The 15,911-nt window shown below is 34.7% G+C and overlaps 1 protein-coding gene across 2 annotated transcripts in view; it reads left to right on the top strand.

Moving 5' to 3' along the window:
- The window catches only part of PDHX (pyruvate dehydrogenase complex component X), a 53,780-nt gene extending 38,074 nt beyond the window's left edge, over positions 1–15,706 (top strand). Inside the window, exons 8-11 of one of the 2 annotated variants that reach the window (XM_085312150.1) lie at positions 867–925; positions 6,391–6,549; positions 11,065–11,129; positions 12,045–15,706. In XM_085312150.1, the coding sequence (XP_085168276.1) occupies positions 867–925; positions 6,391–6,549; positions 11,065–11,129; positions 12,045–12,309 (548 nt within the window). In that variant the 3' untranslated portion in view covers positions 12,310–15,706. The remainder of the gene's footprint in view (positions 1–866; positions 926–6,390; positions 6,550–11,064; positions 11,130–12,044) is intronic. The other variant, XM_085312151.1, reaches the window with a different exon arrangement.
- Positions 15,707–15,911: the final 205 nt, after the last annotated feature.

Raw genomic sequence — 15,911 nt, 5'->3', positions numbered from 1 at the left:
TTCTTTTCCTTCTTTTCCTTCTTTTCCTTCTTTTCCTTCTTTTCCTTCTTTTCCTTCTTTTCCTTCTTCTTTTGTGTGTTGTGTCAAAGATGCAAAGAATATAGATTTGCTTTGGGAGTCAGCCAGAGGGGAAAGATTGTATTTTCTTTTGATTTACTGATTTTTCTTTTTTTTTTTACTTGTTGTTTCCATTCATATTTGAGAGTAGAAAATAACTGCCTCTTCCTGCAGGCTAAATGTGTTCTTGGAAGGAAAGGTGCAGTAACTAAATTTCTTCTTAGATAAAGGGAATGCGAAGAATGGATTGTTGGTATATAGTGATGAGAGATTTGGAAGGAATGTGTTAATGTGTTACTTATTGAAATCACAACTTACTTATTATTCTCTCGTTTTTCTTGCAATACCAACTCTCTCCTACATCCTGTTTTGCAACATTCGATTGTCAAATATTCAATTGCAATAACAGCTGTTGGATGCTAATACCTCTGCCCCGTAACTGTTAAAGTTGTGGTTGGAGTTCACAGGAACCTATGTTAGGGGTTTGAGTTGAAAGCCACAGAATAGCTCAATTCCACTAATTTTAGAATTTCTCTTTCTTTTTTATTCCCTGAAAATCAAACCAGCATCAAGCATGCAGCTTTTCAACTTTGTATCAAAAAATAGAAAGAATGTCTGTGCTCAGGAGATTTTAGCTAGATGATACTTTTATTTTCCTGGTGAAAGTATCCTTTGAAGAGGAGTAACTACAACTATTTAATTCWTTTTCTGATAATGTTTCAAAGAAACAGATTTGCTGAATCACTGGAATCTTGTGATAATCACTGCTCATAAGATTTTTTGTTTTTTTGTTTTTTTTTCTTTTTTAGATGACGTTAAAGTATCTGTAAATGACTTTATTATCAAAGCAACTGCAGTTACTTTGAAGGTGAGTAAATAATGACTATCATTAATATATTTTATAGTAAACTGTTAAGGAGACGAGAAGTTTTCTGTGAGCCTATATGGAGATATGAATGAGATCATAGCAAAGCTTCTAATTCTTCATTGCTGAATGGCAGCTCTTTTGAGCTCTTCTGGTAACCTACAAGAGGTGAGTACAGTTCTTAACCCTGTCTAGTGTGGAATGTCTGTCTGCACACTCTAAAAATGAGAACTTTAGTAAACATCCGTTTGCTGCAGTTATGAACAGCAGTTTTGCAAGTGATGTAACAGCAGATACTTTGTTAGCAGACTGAGGCAACTGACAAGATAAATCATCTCTTCTTTGCTATTGTATCTTATTTTCTTTTACAGTTATAAATAAATACCATCCATCTTGCTCCAAGTCTTACACCAGTGTCATGTATTACCTCAGACATATTCTGATATGGGGAAATCAGTGATCTCTGATTTGAATTAAAAATTCTTTGAGGGACCAATCTCTGCTCATTGCTGAGAGTTATCATTGTTGCCATTGTGAATGTGAAGGTTAGATTGTCTGTGTTTCAGACACAATTTGTATGTGAAATCAGACACATCCCTATTTTCACATAGAATCTAGACATTAGATGCCAAACTACAGAGGCTTCATGGTCTCCATAAGCTGCCCATTTTCTCTGTAGAACTAGATGTATTGCCTTCYGTTTTGTGTTGATTGTTCTACCTGGAAAATACTTCTCTTGCCAATTAGTTTTTTGAAACTGCAACATTTCAGAGAGAGTTCTTTAGGAGATCTTCCATGCTTTGGAATTTGCTCCTCCTATGTCTAAGGTGTCTCAAGATGATCACTTTAAAAAACTTATTGCTTAGTCCATCTTCTTCCCAAGCTGTAAAAAGAAAGGGCTGTGATAGTTTCACTTAGATGTGGAGTGTTGGTTTTAAGTGCGGTTCACATTTAATTTTAGAGTAAGTCACAGGTGGGAGCTTTTACCAGGCTGAAGGACAGTATTTTTAAGGTTCGGGAGGAAATAAGTGTCTTTTATTTAACACTGAAAGCTTGAAAAGATCTCTGGCATGTAACAAGGTAAGTGTGTGTGGCAAATTGTGGGGGGAGAAGGAGAAACAGCATGCTTGGTCCCCGAGAGTCCCAACAGAGTTTGTGGCTCTTTGATATTGCTATGTATTTGCAGTACCTTATACCCTCTTGATTTCTCAGCGATTACATATTTAGCTATATAGCACATACCTAGAGAGCTAGACTCTGCTGATGGCCTTGCATTGCACAACACACACTTTGTGACTGTATATGTACGGCAGCACTTTCCTGCAGTTCATGTAACTTACAAACAGAAGTATCACATTTCCTTTGTATATTCTGGTGTTGAAGAATAGGAACTGAGAATACTGGTATATCACTTTTCTCTAGGGGAATTTAGGAGTTAGTTTAGAGGTTGTTGTAAGTGTCATACGTATGTTGCTAAGGTTATATTGAAATAGCATTGGATCCAAAACCAAATGCATAAAGGAATATAGAGCAATGATGCATAAAATAAAGCCAATAAATCAAATCCTTGTTTTTATTTATTTTTTATTTTTTTTTAATTCTGTACAGGTTCATTAATTTGATCAGTGTTAAAGTCAACAAGGCACCTAACAACTAAGTATTTATTCATATATGTATCCTATGCTTAGTATATCTCATATGAGTTCTTTTATATAAAAGTAATTTAATACAATGCAACTTTGTTAATAACAGTAGAAGGAAAGGCAAAGAAAAGGAATTTCTAGTCATTTAAAGTCAGCCTTTTCACTTTTATATGTTGTTTAGCTCTGCTATACTTCTACATATCCTTAGCTCTATGCTTCCTCTATTTCAGTTCTCATGTCACCCCAAAATGTTATTTATGACTTGCATAAGCATAGTGATAGAACAGATACTAAATGAAGGTAAGAACCTCAAGTAATTGTTGAAAAGTAAACACATTTTCTCATAGCTGCTCACATCACATTGTTGTATTATATAAAATGTTAATACTTGATCTATGTATACACTTAGTCACTAAGGACAAACACAACGGTGGGATTTACACTTCTGCAAAAGGTTTTTGTTTTACATGTAAAAATGCTATAGAATTGTAATTTTCTCTCTTCTGCTTTAAATAACTTTTTCTGTCATAATGTTTTAGACCTTGTTGCTGTCATTCAGAGATATTGTTTCAAATACTTAGATTTCAACATTGTGATTCCTTTCAATTTTTTTGCTTTTGTTTTTATAGAGAAACCTTACCTGCAAACATACCTAAACCAACAATGTAGCTTTGAGTAAATGTGATTCATTGTATAGCTTATAGTAGGAATATTAAGGTACATCTCTAGTTTTATTAGGATAAATGTTATTGTAACAATCTAAGTTTGTTTTTTTTTTCCATAGATACAGCAGGATAATCTCTGCCACAGCTTTTCTTATCTGTAAATCTTGATTACTCTCTCCCTTTTTTTTTTTTACATATTCTTCTGTTTTTATACTATCAGTGTTTAAATCTTCTCAATCTTTAATCAATCTTATCTCCAGTATTTAAATCTTTTCAATCTTTAATCAATCTTATCTCCTTTCATAAAGTAAGTTTAGACTTATGATAGTATTTATTACTCGTTTAAAAATTCCTTTATTTGAGAAGGGAGCATTCCTTTCTTGAATACCAAGCATGAAAGGATTCAAACTCTTTGTACCAGTATCAGACAAATAAAAAGTTTATTACTATTTTGGCAATACTTACTGGGGACTATTCTCAAGTGTGTAAGTGTATAATAAGTTTATAGTGTTTTTTTGTGTGTGGTTTTATGTTATGTATTTTTTTCCCACATTTTTGACTAGACAAAGTAAGGAAAACTTGAAGTCAGAGCATACATTAGCTGAAAAAAGTTAAGCTTTAAGAGCAGCATTTGTCTTCGTATTATTATCTCCAGAGCAAGATCAAGGTGTCAAAGAAATTAGAAATCAGTTGAAGAATGTTGTGAAATTGCTGATGTTTAGATATTTGTACCTTGCTGTTCCTGAATTATGCCATTGCAAATATAAGCTAACCCTTCCGTTACTAAATTGGATCCAGTTCAGTTTCATGTATTGCTACAAAGTTTCTTTAAAATTATCTATACCCCAGAAGTCATGTGTTTCTATTGATATATTTTACTTGCTAGACAACAATATACTGCTTACATGTCTGTTGTGTTAATTTCTATAACCTGGTCTTTAGAAATTTCTGATTCATTAAACYTTTTTGTTCAATTCGCTGACTATGTCTGAACACCTAAGAAAAACCAAACAAATGTTATCTGAAGCGCTTATTAAAGACTGTATAACTAAAGGACCTGGATTATCCCAATCTGAGAAATATATCCCAATACTGAGAAAACAGCTGTATATCCAGTCCTGAGCTTCAATTTTCTATCAAAATAGTCCCATCATTATTAACAAGGTCGACTCTTGGTTTTGCCTCTTTTATAACATGCTTTTCCTCCTGTTCTCCGTTTTCCCAAATGCAAGTAGTTTTTGTAGCAAGTAGTTTTTGTAGTATAAGCACATAATTTCAGGGGGGCCATGCAAACTCTCCAGTGTAAAGCAAGCTAATAAACCAGAAAGTGAAGAACTTTGAAGTCTTTAGGGATAAAGCCCCTGATAASGAATATGGGAAAATGATAAAAAGAAAATACCCATTTCTGAARTCTTTCAGTTTTGCTTACATATATGTAGACTGTAGTACCGCGAGGAGGAAGTTATTTGCAAGGCAGGCTGAAGTATGTATTTAAGAGGTAGCCTGCTGCCCATTAAAAGGCCTGTGGATGAGGGATACAGTAGCAAATTTGTACTGTTCAAAAAAGAGCTCCAAAAGATGTACAGAAACCCTGGTACTGTGAGGAAATGAGCTGTGCTGGCTTGTGGTATTTAACATTTTGCAAACTTGAACAGTATAACTGCTTCAGCATCACTTGCAGAGTAAGATATGTTCACTATGAAAAACCTCTAATTTTTAAAAACCAGCAGAGCTTTCCATAAGACTCTACAAGTATGAATAGGGTTGCAGTTGTAGCCTGCCCACCTTAAAAGGAGGAAAAAACCTACATTCACTCCCTACTTTCTTTTTTTCCCACAATTTCTGTTCCTTGAATTCAAAACTAGAGGTGTACTTATTCTCTCCTGACAGCATTTGAAGTTCAGCCTGAAAGTGTAGTTTATAACTGGTTAGTATTATGTTGCCAGTATTGTTCACTTATTCATTTAGTATTGTTCTTAATTGGGAGGGATTACTACCCACAGTTCTGCAATGAGGACGTTACTGGTCCTCAGGAGAAAAACTAGTATAAGAAAGGTCTGTGTATCTGTGCACAGAATGGATGGAGATTCTATTTTATATATGAGCTTTATATTCAAATTTTCTTCCTGTTTTTCATAGATGAAATTACGCAAACGTATGTTACAGCATCCATCCCATTTTTTTTTCCTGAATACCTTTTGCACCAGGAATTACAACTTCATAATTCCATAGAAATTACYGTAGTACAGTAGTAAAATACATAGAAATAGGATCTTCATGCCTGCCAAGGTGTCTACATCTAAGCTGATGTCCTCCAGCAGTCTTGTACGTAGATACTCCATCTACTCCCCTTTCTGTAGGGCAGGCCCACAGCTTGTAACTATTAGGTCAGTACTGAGCAGAACTGAATTGTAATTATTAAACTACCCTTCCATCAGTTACCTGAAGGCTTGCTTCCCTGGGTTGATTCAGCTTTATATGGTAAACTCAAGGACTTCATTGAAATTATCATCAATGTTACCTGAATTTTAGTTGCGAGTCCATACAGAAAATACCTGAGGCACTCCCGTCCCGACAGTGAGTGTACCTGCAGCGTATTCTATGCGTAGTTTCCTTTGTTTAGAGTCATGCTTGAGACTAGACTGGAAAGCCACCTGTGGGTATAGTAGGAGCTCCATTTTCCATTTAATTTTCTTCTGTTTGCCTTTTTTGTATTTATTTTTAATCTAAATCCTACTTCTTTGTTTTGGAAGGAAAGGACACTGCTTTGTAGTTCTTCCATGCTGGGCATATATAAAGTGGTTTCTGAGCGCCCTGAAGGGATTTGGAGGCTTCTGTTAATTCATTGATTTTTCCAGCTGCACTGAAAAAAAAAACCTTCCGGCTGCACTGCTGTTGTACCTTTTTAGTTCCTGCAGCGTACATTCACACTTTTTGACAAAACACATTTAAGTTGGTGCAAGCTAATCATGTATATCTATTCTTAGAGTCTCATAGTGATTTTATTGTCATACTGAGTGCAGTCCCAATGACTGACTGCAATGCACTAATTACTTCCATGAATACCTGTATATAACTATGCATCTTAAAGGATTCTCCCTTTCCTTGATAATTGGTTGCACCATTATTCTTTTAACAGCTGTGTCTTCTTCTTTTCAAGCAACTGCCAGATGTGAATGCTACCTGGGATGGAGAGGGCCCCAGGCAGCTGCACTCCGTTGACATTTCTATTGCTGTGGCAACAGACCGAGGTCTCATTACACCAATCATAAAAGATGTTGCTGCCAAGGGAATACAGGAAATTGCTGCCTCTGCAAAGGTAGGTCTTAAATGTACAGTAGGTTAAGGAATACAATAGCTATGTAGTTTCACATAACAGAAAATGTGGCATGACCCAGATACATACGAATAGTAACAAAAGCAGTTTCAAAATGGATTGAAAGCTGTTTCCATATTTCTTAAATTTCAAAATTATTCATTTTGCAACTCTGATCATTTTTAATGAAAGATAACTTACCTGTATTATTCATTAATTGCATACTGGCTAGGCTGTTTATTAAAAATAATAAGAATAAAATAAATGCAGTGTTTTATGTTTTAATACCACTGATATGTGTGGTTTTTTTTAATCTTTATGAGAAAATTAGGTAATGTTGATTTCTTCAGTGTTTGCAGTGTTCTGATTTTGAGGGGTTTTTTTCCTCCTTTCCCAGAAATTTTCTTGTAGCTGCTTATGAGCAGTTATATTGTGGGACTTATTTCTTTTTGCAGTTTTTCAGTATGCTATGTTGCCCTAGGACATTAGACTCTTCAGACCAATGAGCTTGTATTTTGTATAGCCTAGGTGCCAATTAGAATGATTTGAGTTTGTGGCAGTTGTTAGCCATGAATGAAGATTTTTGTGGCGGGCAGAAAATACAAGGAAGAATGAAATGCTCCAACCTGAGTATTTTTTTTTATTTTCTTTTAATGAAGTAAGTGATAACCTAAGTCTATGGTATTTGGGGAATGCAATGGAAGTAGCTATTTTTTAGGGTATAAGACTGCCCCAAAGCTGGATGCAAGCTGCACTTTGTAAATTTTTTACTTTTACTGAAAACTACAGAAATCGTAATAGTCTGTGAGAAGAGAGGAGTGTGACTAACRAAGTTATTACAGAAAAGACTTAATGTCATTCCACAAAACATTCCTAATAGGATATTTATAAGATTTTGAAATCATTTTTCTTTACTTCATTTTGAACATGTTGTGAAAGCAAATCCTTCCACTGCTATGCCAGCCAGCCAACAAGGAAGGTCAACTAGCAGTGTATGCTACTTTTAGATCCTCCTAAGTTGTTTGTTTGGCTTTGTTTGTTTGTTTTGTAGTCACAGCATGTAAAATCATACTCTATAATAAGTAATAGAATAAAAAGAAGAAAAGCATTAAAAGGAGASGATATGCTTTAACTTTCATCCTCAGTATCTGTAATATGGTGATGCAGTATTACATGTCTGTTTTGTCAGAAGATTTTCCTACAGTATCCTACGTAGGCTATTTTACAGATCCAGTGAGGAGAATGTACACTTGCTTTATATTTAATAGGACCGTGCTGAGATAAGTGTTCCCCTTTCATTTCAAACAGAATGTGTGTAACACAAGTCTCACTAGTCTAGATGAATGTCACTGAATCTGACAAGTTACAGTTGTCCAAACCAGTATAATTTTTCTTTTCAACTTCTCCACCAAGTTATTGAAACAAGTATCTACCCTACATGCACACATATGCATACACATGCACATGCAGGCACGTAAAGAGGCTGTAATCCTGCAGCTGCTTTTCTGTCTTAAGCATTTGACAGATGCTTCCTCTGTCTACTTTGCTTTACGTCCSCTTCTACTCCATGTTAATTCTAACTTACTTCCAGGTCATGTGCATCCAATCATGATATTTTCATAATTTCAGTAGTATTATTGAATGTGTGCTTTGCACTTACACTGACCCTGTCTTGTTGATGAACACTGTTCCCATGGCTATTGCATTTTGGTTCACTAATTGTTTACAGATGAATTAAAGCCTAAAATAAAATTTAATATATCTTTATAATTTATAAATTAATAGCAAGAAATTTGAAGTTTTATAAAACTTGACGTAAGCTTCAATTGCTTAGTGGTTCATTGATTCATTAGAATCAGATTCTCTTAAACTTACTGCTTCTGGTTTTAAGCTGAAGTCATTGCATTTGTTAGAATATTGTGGCATTTCAGAACCTTTGCCTGAAAGATGCTTTGAAGTGCGTACAGCGAAGAAAATTGTTTACCCTGACCACTAGTCATGGATGTTCCTATCCATGTACTAGTTCTGCTTGCCTTATAAAATGGATGAAGAAGGAAGGGTGAGATTTTATTTCTAGTAGAAAATACCTATCGAAAGATTTAAGCAAGCTGTTCATTTTACTTGGTAAAAGTTGATAAAAGCTACTAGCAGAAGTGAAAACTGATGGAAATAATGAGTTGGTTAATAATTATAGTTTTGATATATATTAATTGAAGTGGTATTTCATGTTGTAATTGAAATCCCTTTTCATGCTGCAGTAAATTTTTGTAGATTCATAAATGTTTGTAGATTTTATAGATTTATTTTTGTAGGTTTTTTTCTTGGAGATTTCAATAAATATTTGTAGATTCTTATTCCACTAGAAGCTGTGTATCACTGATCCATGTGAGATCAAATGGCAGCTGGGATACTTATTTTACACTTCCCAAATAGAAATGCAAATCTGTAAAATAAAGCTRTGACCACCTTAAAAGCTATTTTAAAGATTATTCCATTAGCATTTAAATGTAAGGAGTCTTGTGACAGGAAATGCTGTAAAAATACAAAGAACTTAAATGTGAATACCTTTGTTTATTTAAGTTTACATTTCTGTACTGCCAGAAATTTCTTCCTCATTTGGGAGTAGAACACTTCTGGAAGTAAGTGAAGTCTTTCATGATTGACAAAGGCTATACAGATATGTCATACTGTAAAGTACTACCTACTTGTAAACATACTGTTTATAAGCTCATTAAAAGATTTCATTGTTCAGACAAAAAAGCAAGTTTAGCTTTAATTTTTTTTTGCATCTTTGAGGCTTTTTTAAAAAAGTATAACCAATAACCAGATGTCTTTACAGTTATTTTCATTTATTAATATGTTACTTTCAGTCCTCCCCTAAACAAAATATTTCCACATGTAAAATGCTTTTGTTGCTATTCATAGTACAGCAATAATACCTTTTTCTCTTAATGTCTATCTTAAACTTTACTATAACATTGTCCCATTGGAGTTGCTGTATTGTTAGAGTGGGTTGTATTTAAATTCTTSTTTATGAACTGTTTCATCGTGTAACTGTTTCCGTTATTCAGAAAGTGTTTTAGAAGAAATTTTCAAGGAAACAAAAATGTTTGATAATTCAAGGCAAATTCAGTTTGCCTGCTGAAAAGAACTGAGGACATATGTGATGCCTTTATGAAGCCACTGGTTAAATTCAGCTGACTAAACAAGGCAATTTAGCATGTATGAAATGAATTGATTATTCTTGGTTTATATTCTCAGACTATTCAGGTAACCATTGCACCAAAAAAATTACAATATCTGGACAGCTGGAATTATTACAGTTATGTAACATAGAGACTGAAAWGTTCTGTTTGGTTGGACTAGTATTTTTAGCCACAACAGAATGAACTAGGCATTGTTATTTCCCAAGGCTTTTGTAGGACTTTTTGTCCAGTGTAGTTTTAATCTAGAGGCACATCATTTTCAGTGTAGACTATTTTGGAGATTTGTCTGTTCTGCTGAGTATAAGACTTCTATCAAAGCACTAATGTTTTTGGCTTATCTGCTGTGTTTTTATTCTAGACCTTTTGTCCTCACTATTCAATTGTAGCTGTATTGCCACTTTGTTTTCTTAACAAATGGCTAAGGTAGTCCTTCCACCTGGAAAGCAGAAGAGGATTTTCATAGCAGAGGGTGATTTGTTTTAAAGCAGGTGTGGGGATTTCTTGGATATCAGCTGGGGAATTCTTCAAAAGCAGGAGAGAGGATTCCTAGAAAGCATGTGTCTGGAGGATGGGGATCTCTTGAAAGCTTGTGGGATTTCCTAAAAAGCATGTAGAGAATTCCTAGAGAGCTTGGAGGGTGTTTGTGTGCATGTGTGTAATTTTTGGACAAAACATGGAATACTCCTGGAAAGCAAGAGGAAGGAAATACTTAAAATCAGTTGTGTAATTCTTCTAAAGCAGAGGTGAAGGCACCTCTTTTTCCTAGAAAGCACATGTCTGGTGCGAGGGTGGAGGGAGGTATGTGTTCCGGGGGAACGGATTCCTAGAAAGCCAATTTAAGGTAGCTGAATGCTTTGCTGGAGAAATTGAATTGCACACTATCTCTCTTCGCATCTACTAGAGAGTGCTGAAGTGGCAGGAGAGTATGGCAGGTTCTCTGAACAAATATGTTAGGGGGAATGCTATGAATTTGTCCCATCAGTATATCACTAAATATTTTTGCCATCTAGAAACATCTGGGAAAAATGACAAACTTTTTTTGTGGTACAAAGGTTGTGAGGTGAGAGGACATTTTTTATTAACAGCCTCTGTAGCTGGGAAAATGAAGTTGTGTGTTCTAATCTCTATCAAGTCATTGCAGCCACAGCAGCATTGTTGCTAATGTGCTTGCCTAAGTTAAAAATTAGAGGTCTGGTTGCCATGGCCATGTGGTATTTGTAATATCTTACTGAAGTAAAAAGAATGAGTGTCTAGTATGATGTTTTCATTTCTTTTCCCTCTCCTTTTCTTTTTCATCTTTCGATTTCCTTAGGCTCTAGCAAAGAAAGCAAGAGATGGGAAACTGTTACCGGAGGAATATCAGGGAGGATCATTTAGGTAAAAGTCTTTACCAGTATTCAATACATACAGAGTGGGTTTAGAGTGTCTTATCCTTGGATATTCCCCTGTGTGTTCATGGACTGCCTCATAAAATCCTGCTTCATTTAGAATGAAACTGCATGTGATTAATCTGAGTGCCAAACCTAACCACAAGTGCTCAGTATTAGGGCAGAGAAAAGATTATCTTGGCACTGTTTTTTAGCAATCCTGTCTTCTATAATGGATAATTTGTGTTGAGAGTAATACTAGAAATAACTATCTTCTGCACAAATACTGCAGTAACATACAGTAGTATGTCCAAACTTCTACTCTCTGTAGTATATGATTGTCTCAGGCTGGAGGAATGGTCAATAGTATCTCTTTATCACAAGCTTTTCAGCAGAAAAAGCTCATGGAAATTTGCAGCAGTGGAAGGGCTTTTTTGCTTGTTTGTTTTCTTCTTCTTTTATCTGTGGTAAGAACTCCAGTGACAGAAATTATGTATGAGATGTTCTGTGTAGCTTAGTGGTAATTTGCAAGTGCCTGTTTGGGAAGGCAATAGTTACCTGCCTAAGAGAAACTGTGGATGTAACTACTTATTCCAAAGTAGCAGAATTGCTGCAGATGCCTGTCTCTCTTATGCTGCAATGCAAGGATAGGGTCCTATAAAGAACTAATATATATGTATCTTACAGATCTTATGTATCTTTTATATATATACATATAWATAAAGGTGGATTAGTTGCAATTAAAAAAATTCCAAACACTTTAGAGTCCGAGTGTATGCAAATTAAATCCAGTTCAGGTCTATTATAGTTAACGAGGCTGGCTTTGGGACAGAAATTAGCCCATAGTAGTCACTGAATATAGATAACTTTTTCTTGTGGGGATATATAATTTTTGACATTACTAGTGCTGTTCTTTTCTATTTAGTATCTCCAATCTGGGCATGTTTGGCGTCAGTGACTTCATTGCAGTCATAAACCCACCACAAGCCTGCATCCTAGCTGTGGGCCGAGCAAGACCGGAGCTCAAGATTGTGGAAGATGAAGAAGGAAATGAGAAACTTCAGCAGCATCAACTCATGACAGTGACTCTGTCAAGTGATGGTCGAGTGGTAGATGATGAACTGGCTTCAAAGTTTCTGGAGACCTTAAAAGCCAACATAGAGAATCCGATAAGACTTGCTTTGTATTAAACTCAGTGAAGACTGCTTCCTGTTTTGACAATGTTTAGAATTCTGTTACAGGACAAACAACCCCAAGTACGTGAAGAGGGAAATAAGTAATGTCAGATAGTTTAAATACTTAATTTATTTGAAATAGCCTGAAAAACTTAATTTTCATCTTTTTAGTCATTTCCAGTTCTTGGGTTTTTATACTGTGAAACTAAAAGACTTTTAAATATAAGACTAACATATCATAGTTCTTTAAATGTATAGTACTTGTGGCACATAATGTTTGAATAGAATAGTCAATCTCTTCTGTAAGAGAAAGCATAAGAACACTTTATGAAATGTAAAAGGGAATGAGATGCCTTATTTAAGCAGAGCTTTTACAGTGAGGAATGCAAGTATCATAACAGAGTAAAATCCTGCTATGAGTGGTAGTGAATATTGAGATCACTTAGTAGCTAAACTATACTGCTAGAGCAGGAAGTTTTTTGGTTTACAAAAGACTTTTCTGGCATGTTGTGCCATCTGAATTAGATTGAAATAATACTAAGACTTTGACAGAGACTTCAAAGGTTTCTACATAAGAAAGAAGTTAGAAACCAAAATAAGTTTGATCTGGTTTTGGTTACATCACAGACTTGCCTGTTCAGTGTTTAGGCTTTTCTGTGAGCTGCAGTGAGGAGAAAAAGTTTGTTGTGGAGATAAACGGGGGAAAGAAATGGCAGGAAATTCTGACAAAGACGAAATTAGATCCTAGATGAAGATGCTGTGTCTCAAAATATTGAGAAGTATCTGACAATCCACAGTTACATTCATAAAATTAGATCTCATTAAAGTTTAAACTGCAGACACATCTTCCCCCCTCCCCCCCCAATGTTTTAAGATTACCACTTAATTTAAGGCGTGTAGAGGGTAGAGAGGAGAATAAACTTGTCTGAATAAATTAGTTCTCCGTAGAGGATGAAATATCAGCCTTACTGATATCAATGTTTGACAGAACCAAAATTTAGTGAAAACTAGATTTACTGTGTAACACCTAATAGTAGAGATATTCTAATTAATTAAAAAAAAAAAAGTAATTTTCTCCAAATTTAGAAGTTGCCCCAACTCAGATCTCTCTCTCAGTGCCACAAAACATATTTTTTTCAGGTGCTTTGAGGTATATTTTGCATAACTTAAAACTGAAGTTAATTTTGCAGACAGTACTGGCTTTGATCTCTTAATCTCACAGAGGTTCTGATATGAAAGGTCAGATTTTGCACACTGAATATTTGCTGAATAAAGCTGTTCTTTGAATGGATAAAATAAAAATGTAAGTACAAAATGTTTCATCATCAGTTGCATGTTGAATTGTAAATCTGTTGGAGGCTTATGTGCAGCAGCCTGAAATTCAGATGAACAGAATGGCTATTTTTTTTCCTGTATATAAATGTGGAACTCTGCATTGTCTGCGTCTGTAACGAAATAACTACATTTATAGGACCTAGTGAGAACAGAAATTGCCAGTAGAATTCTGGGAGTTTGTGTTACTCTGTTTTATGTTGCTATTATTATTTTAAGATTCAGAGAACTTTATTTGTTTATGGCTGCTACCATAATTAAAGTGCTAATTGCAAGACTAAATCTACAGTTAATGCTGAGTTGAGAGTTTTCACTGAACTAGTTTTTTCTTTGGCTTGTTCTGATACCGTAAGTTCATAAAACATTGATCTAACTGTAGGGAGAGAAGAAACTTTTGATTGTGGAATTTGTTTTACTGTGCAATTACTGACATAGCTTTCTGTATTTACAGAAGTCTTTCACAGATAACTTTTATTCAAAGTTTGTTGCGTAAGATTAATTTACAGTTTTAGGTGGTCAACCATGAATTCTTCCAAAGTTGTCAAGCAAGTCTGGATTACTCTGAAAGGGAAAATATACATATATATGTGTGTGTGTGTGCGTGTGTGTATATGTTCTTATTTGTATTTAGAGTCAGATCTTCTCTGCTGGTCAAAATTCCCAGTGTAATTTAAAATCCAATATACTATTCTTCATTTTCTGTTCTTGGTGCTCTCTAGTGTTGCTGGGTGCTCTCCAGCATTCTGCTGTTTAGTTGGCCACAGTAAAGGGCTGCATGAATGTTTTTATATGCAAATTTATATAAAATAACATCAGATATATAGTGCAAGTCAGTATATTTCACAGATTTCTTTGGGAGCCACTGGAAGGTGCTATTGTATACAAGTACAGCATATTTATCATGGTGTCTCATTCATGTGGGTATTAATACATCCATTCTATATTCCCTACTCTATGCAAATAGATGAAGATCATGCAACTTTTCTCCAGATTAAATAAACATATAAATTTTTAAATTCAATTTCTTCATACCTGCCTGCTTGCAAACAGGTTGTCACTTGATAGAAAGATAGTTAGACATTTCTGATGTGTCAGCCTTTAAAGGACCTCTCTGAAATTCAGAAACATTGTGATATCAGTCAACTCCCAAAGAAATACCTCTCCTTAATGCAGAATAATTGTACCATTCAGCATAATATACTACTTCAGCAGCAACGAGACAAGAAATAATTGCTCATACAGATTAAAATAAAAAAAAATGTATTCCTGGAGACCTTTGGTATTTTGAGACAGGGCAATGGATAAAAGGCAAACCTTTAAAAAAAATGGTTACATTTGTAGCAAATTTGCGTGAAAGTAAAAATTTCACAGATAAAACATGAAAAGTTATATTTTTCATTCCTTAAAATGTCTACTGTCAGCATCTTTTTGACATACCTCAGAAAGAGGTACATGAAAGCATCTAATTTCTTGAAGAATTAAAAAACTGAAAATAAAAATTTGAAGAGTGTGCTGGTAATATCTGTGTTTAGGATTTGTTTGGGAAAAACTGCTTTCTTCATATAAATTTTTCATTGAAAGAGGAAAAAAATAAAAAATAAGAAAAAAATAAAGAGTAGCTATTTGTTTCAGATAAACCTTGTGATTGCTGGCAAGTCATGAACTTTGTGTCACACTGAAATCCTGAATTATGCTATCAGAATCTGTGACTTTATTAGAACTTTTTTCTTGCAGTATATTCCTTCTGAAATAAAACTTCTGGAATTAATCTTCCTACCTGTAATCCCTGAAACAACCCCACTCCTATGAAGTGAATGGACAGTGCTATTTGCACCTGCTGCTTTGTCCATATGTTCATCTAAGTGCATACAAATAGAATGGACACGTTTTTGTTTCAACTAATGGTTAATCCAGCTGGATGCAACAGAATTCGGAAATTGAACGGGAATGCAAAAATGTGACAAATAATGATAATCTAAGAAACAAAATCTGAACACATGATTTTATTTATGTACAGTGGTATTGTTATAGGAAGTTGCAATGTTTGGTTGCATTAAAGTATATGTGATTACAGAGTTAAGGGAATATGTAGTCGTATTGGTGTCATTTGCAGACTACTACAGTGCTCTTCTGTCTTATGCTGCTGAATGATCCTGTATAGTTTGAATGTAGCATTGTAAATTAACATTGAATATTACTGCAAGATAAGTTGGTTTTTAAAGGGGAAATACTAGGACTCAGACCGCATGGGGAACTTAAATAGACCTAATTGTATGGGAGTGACT

The sequence above is a fragment of the Rhea americana genome, unplaced genomic scaffold, assembly GCF_003343005.1.
Source record: "Rhea americana isolate MKP2758 unplaced genomic scaffold, rheAme1 scaffold_359, whole genome shotgun sequence".
Taxonomy (NCBI): Eukaryota; Metazoa; Chordata; class Aves; order Rheiformes; family Rheidae; genus Rhea; species Rhea americana.
This window is presented reverse-complemented; position numbering and strand designations above follow the sequence as displayed.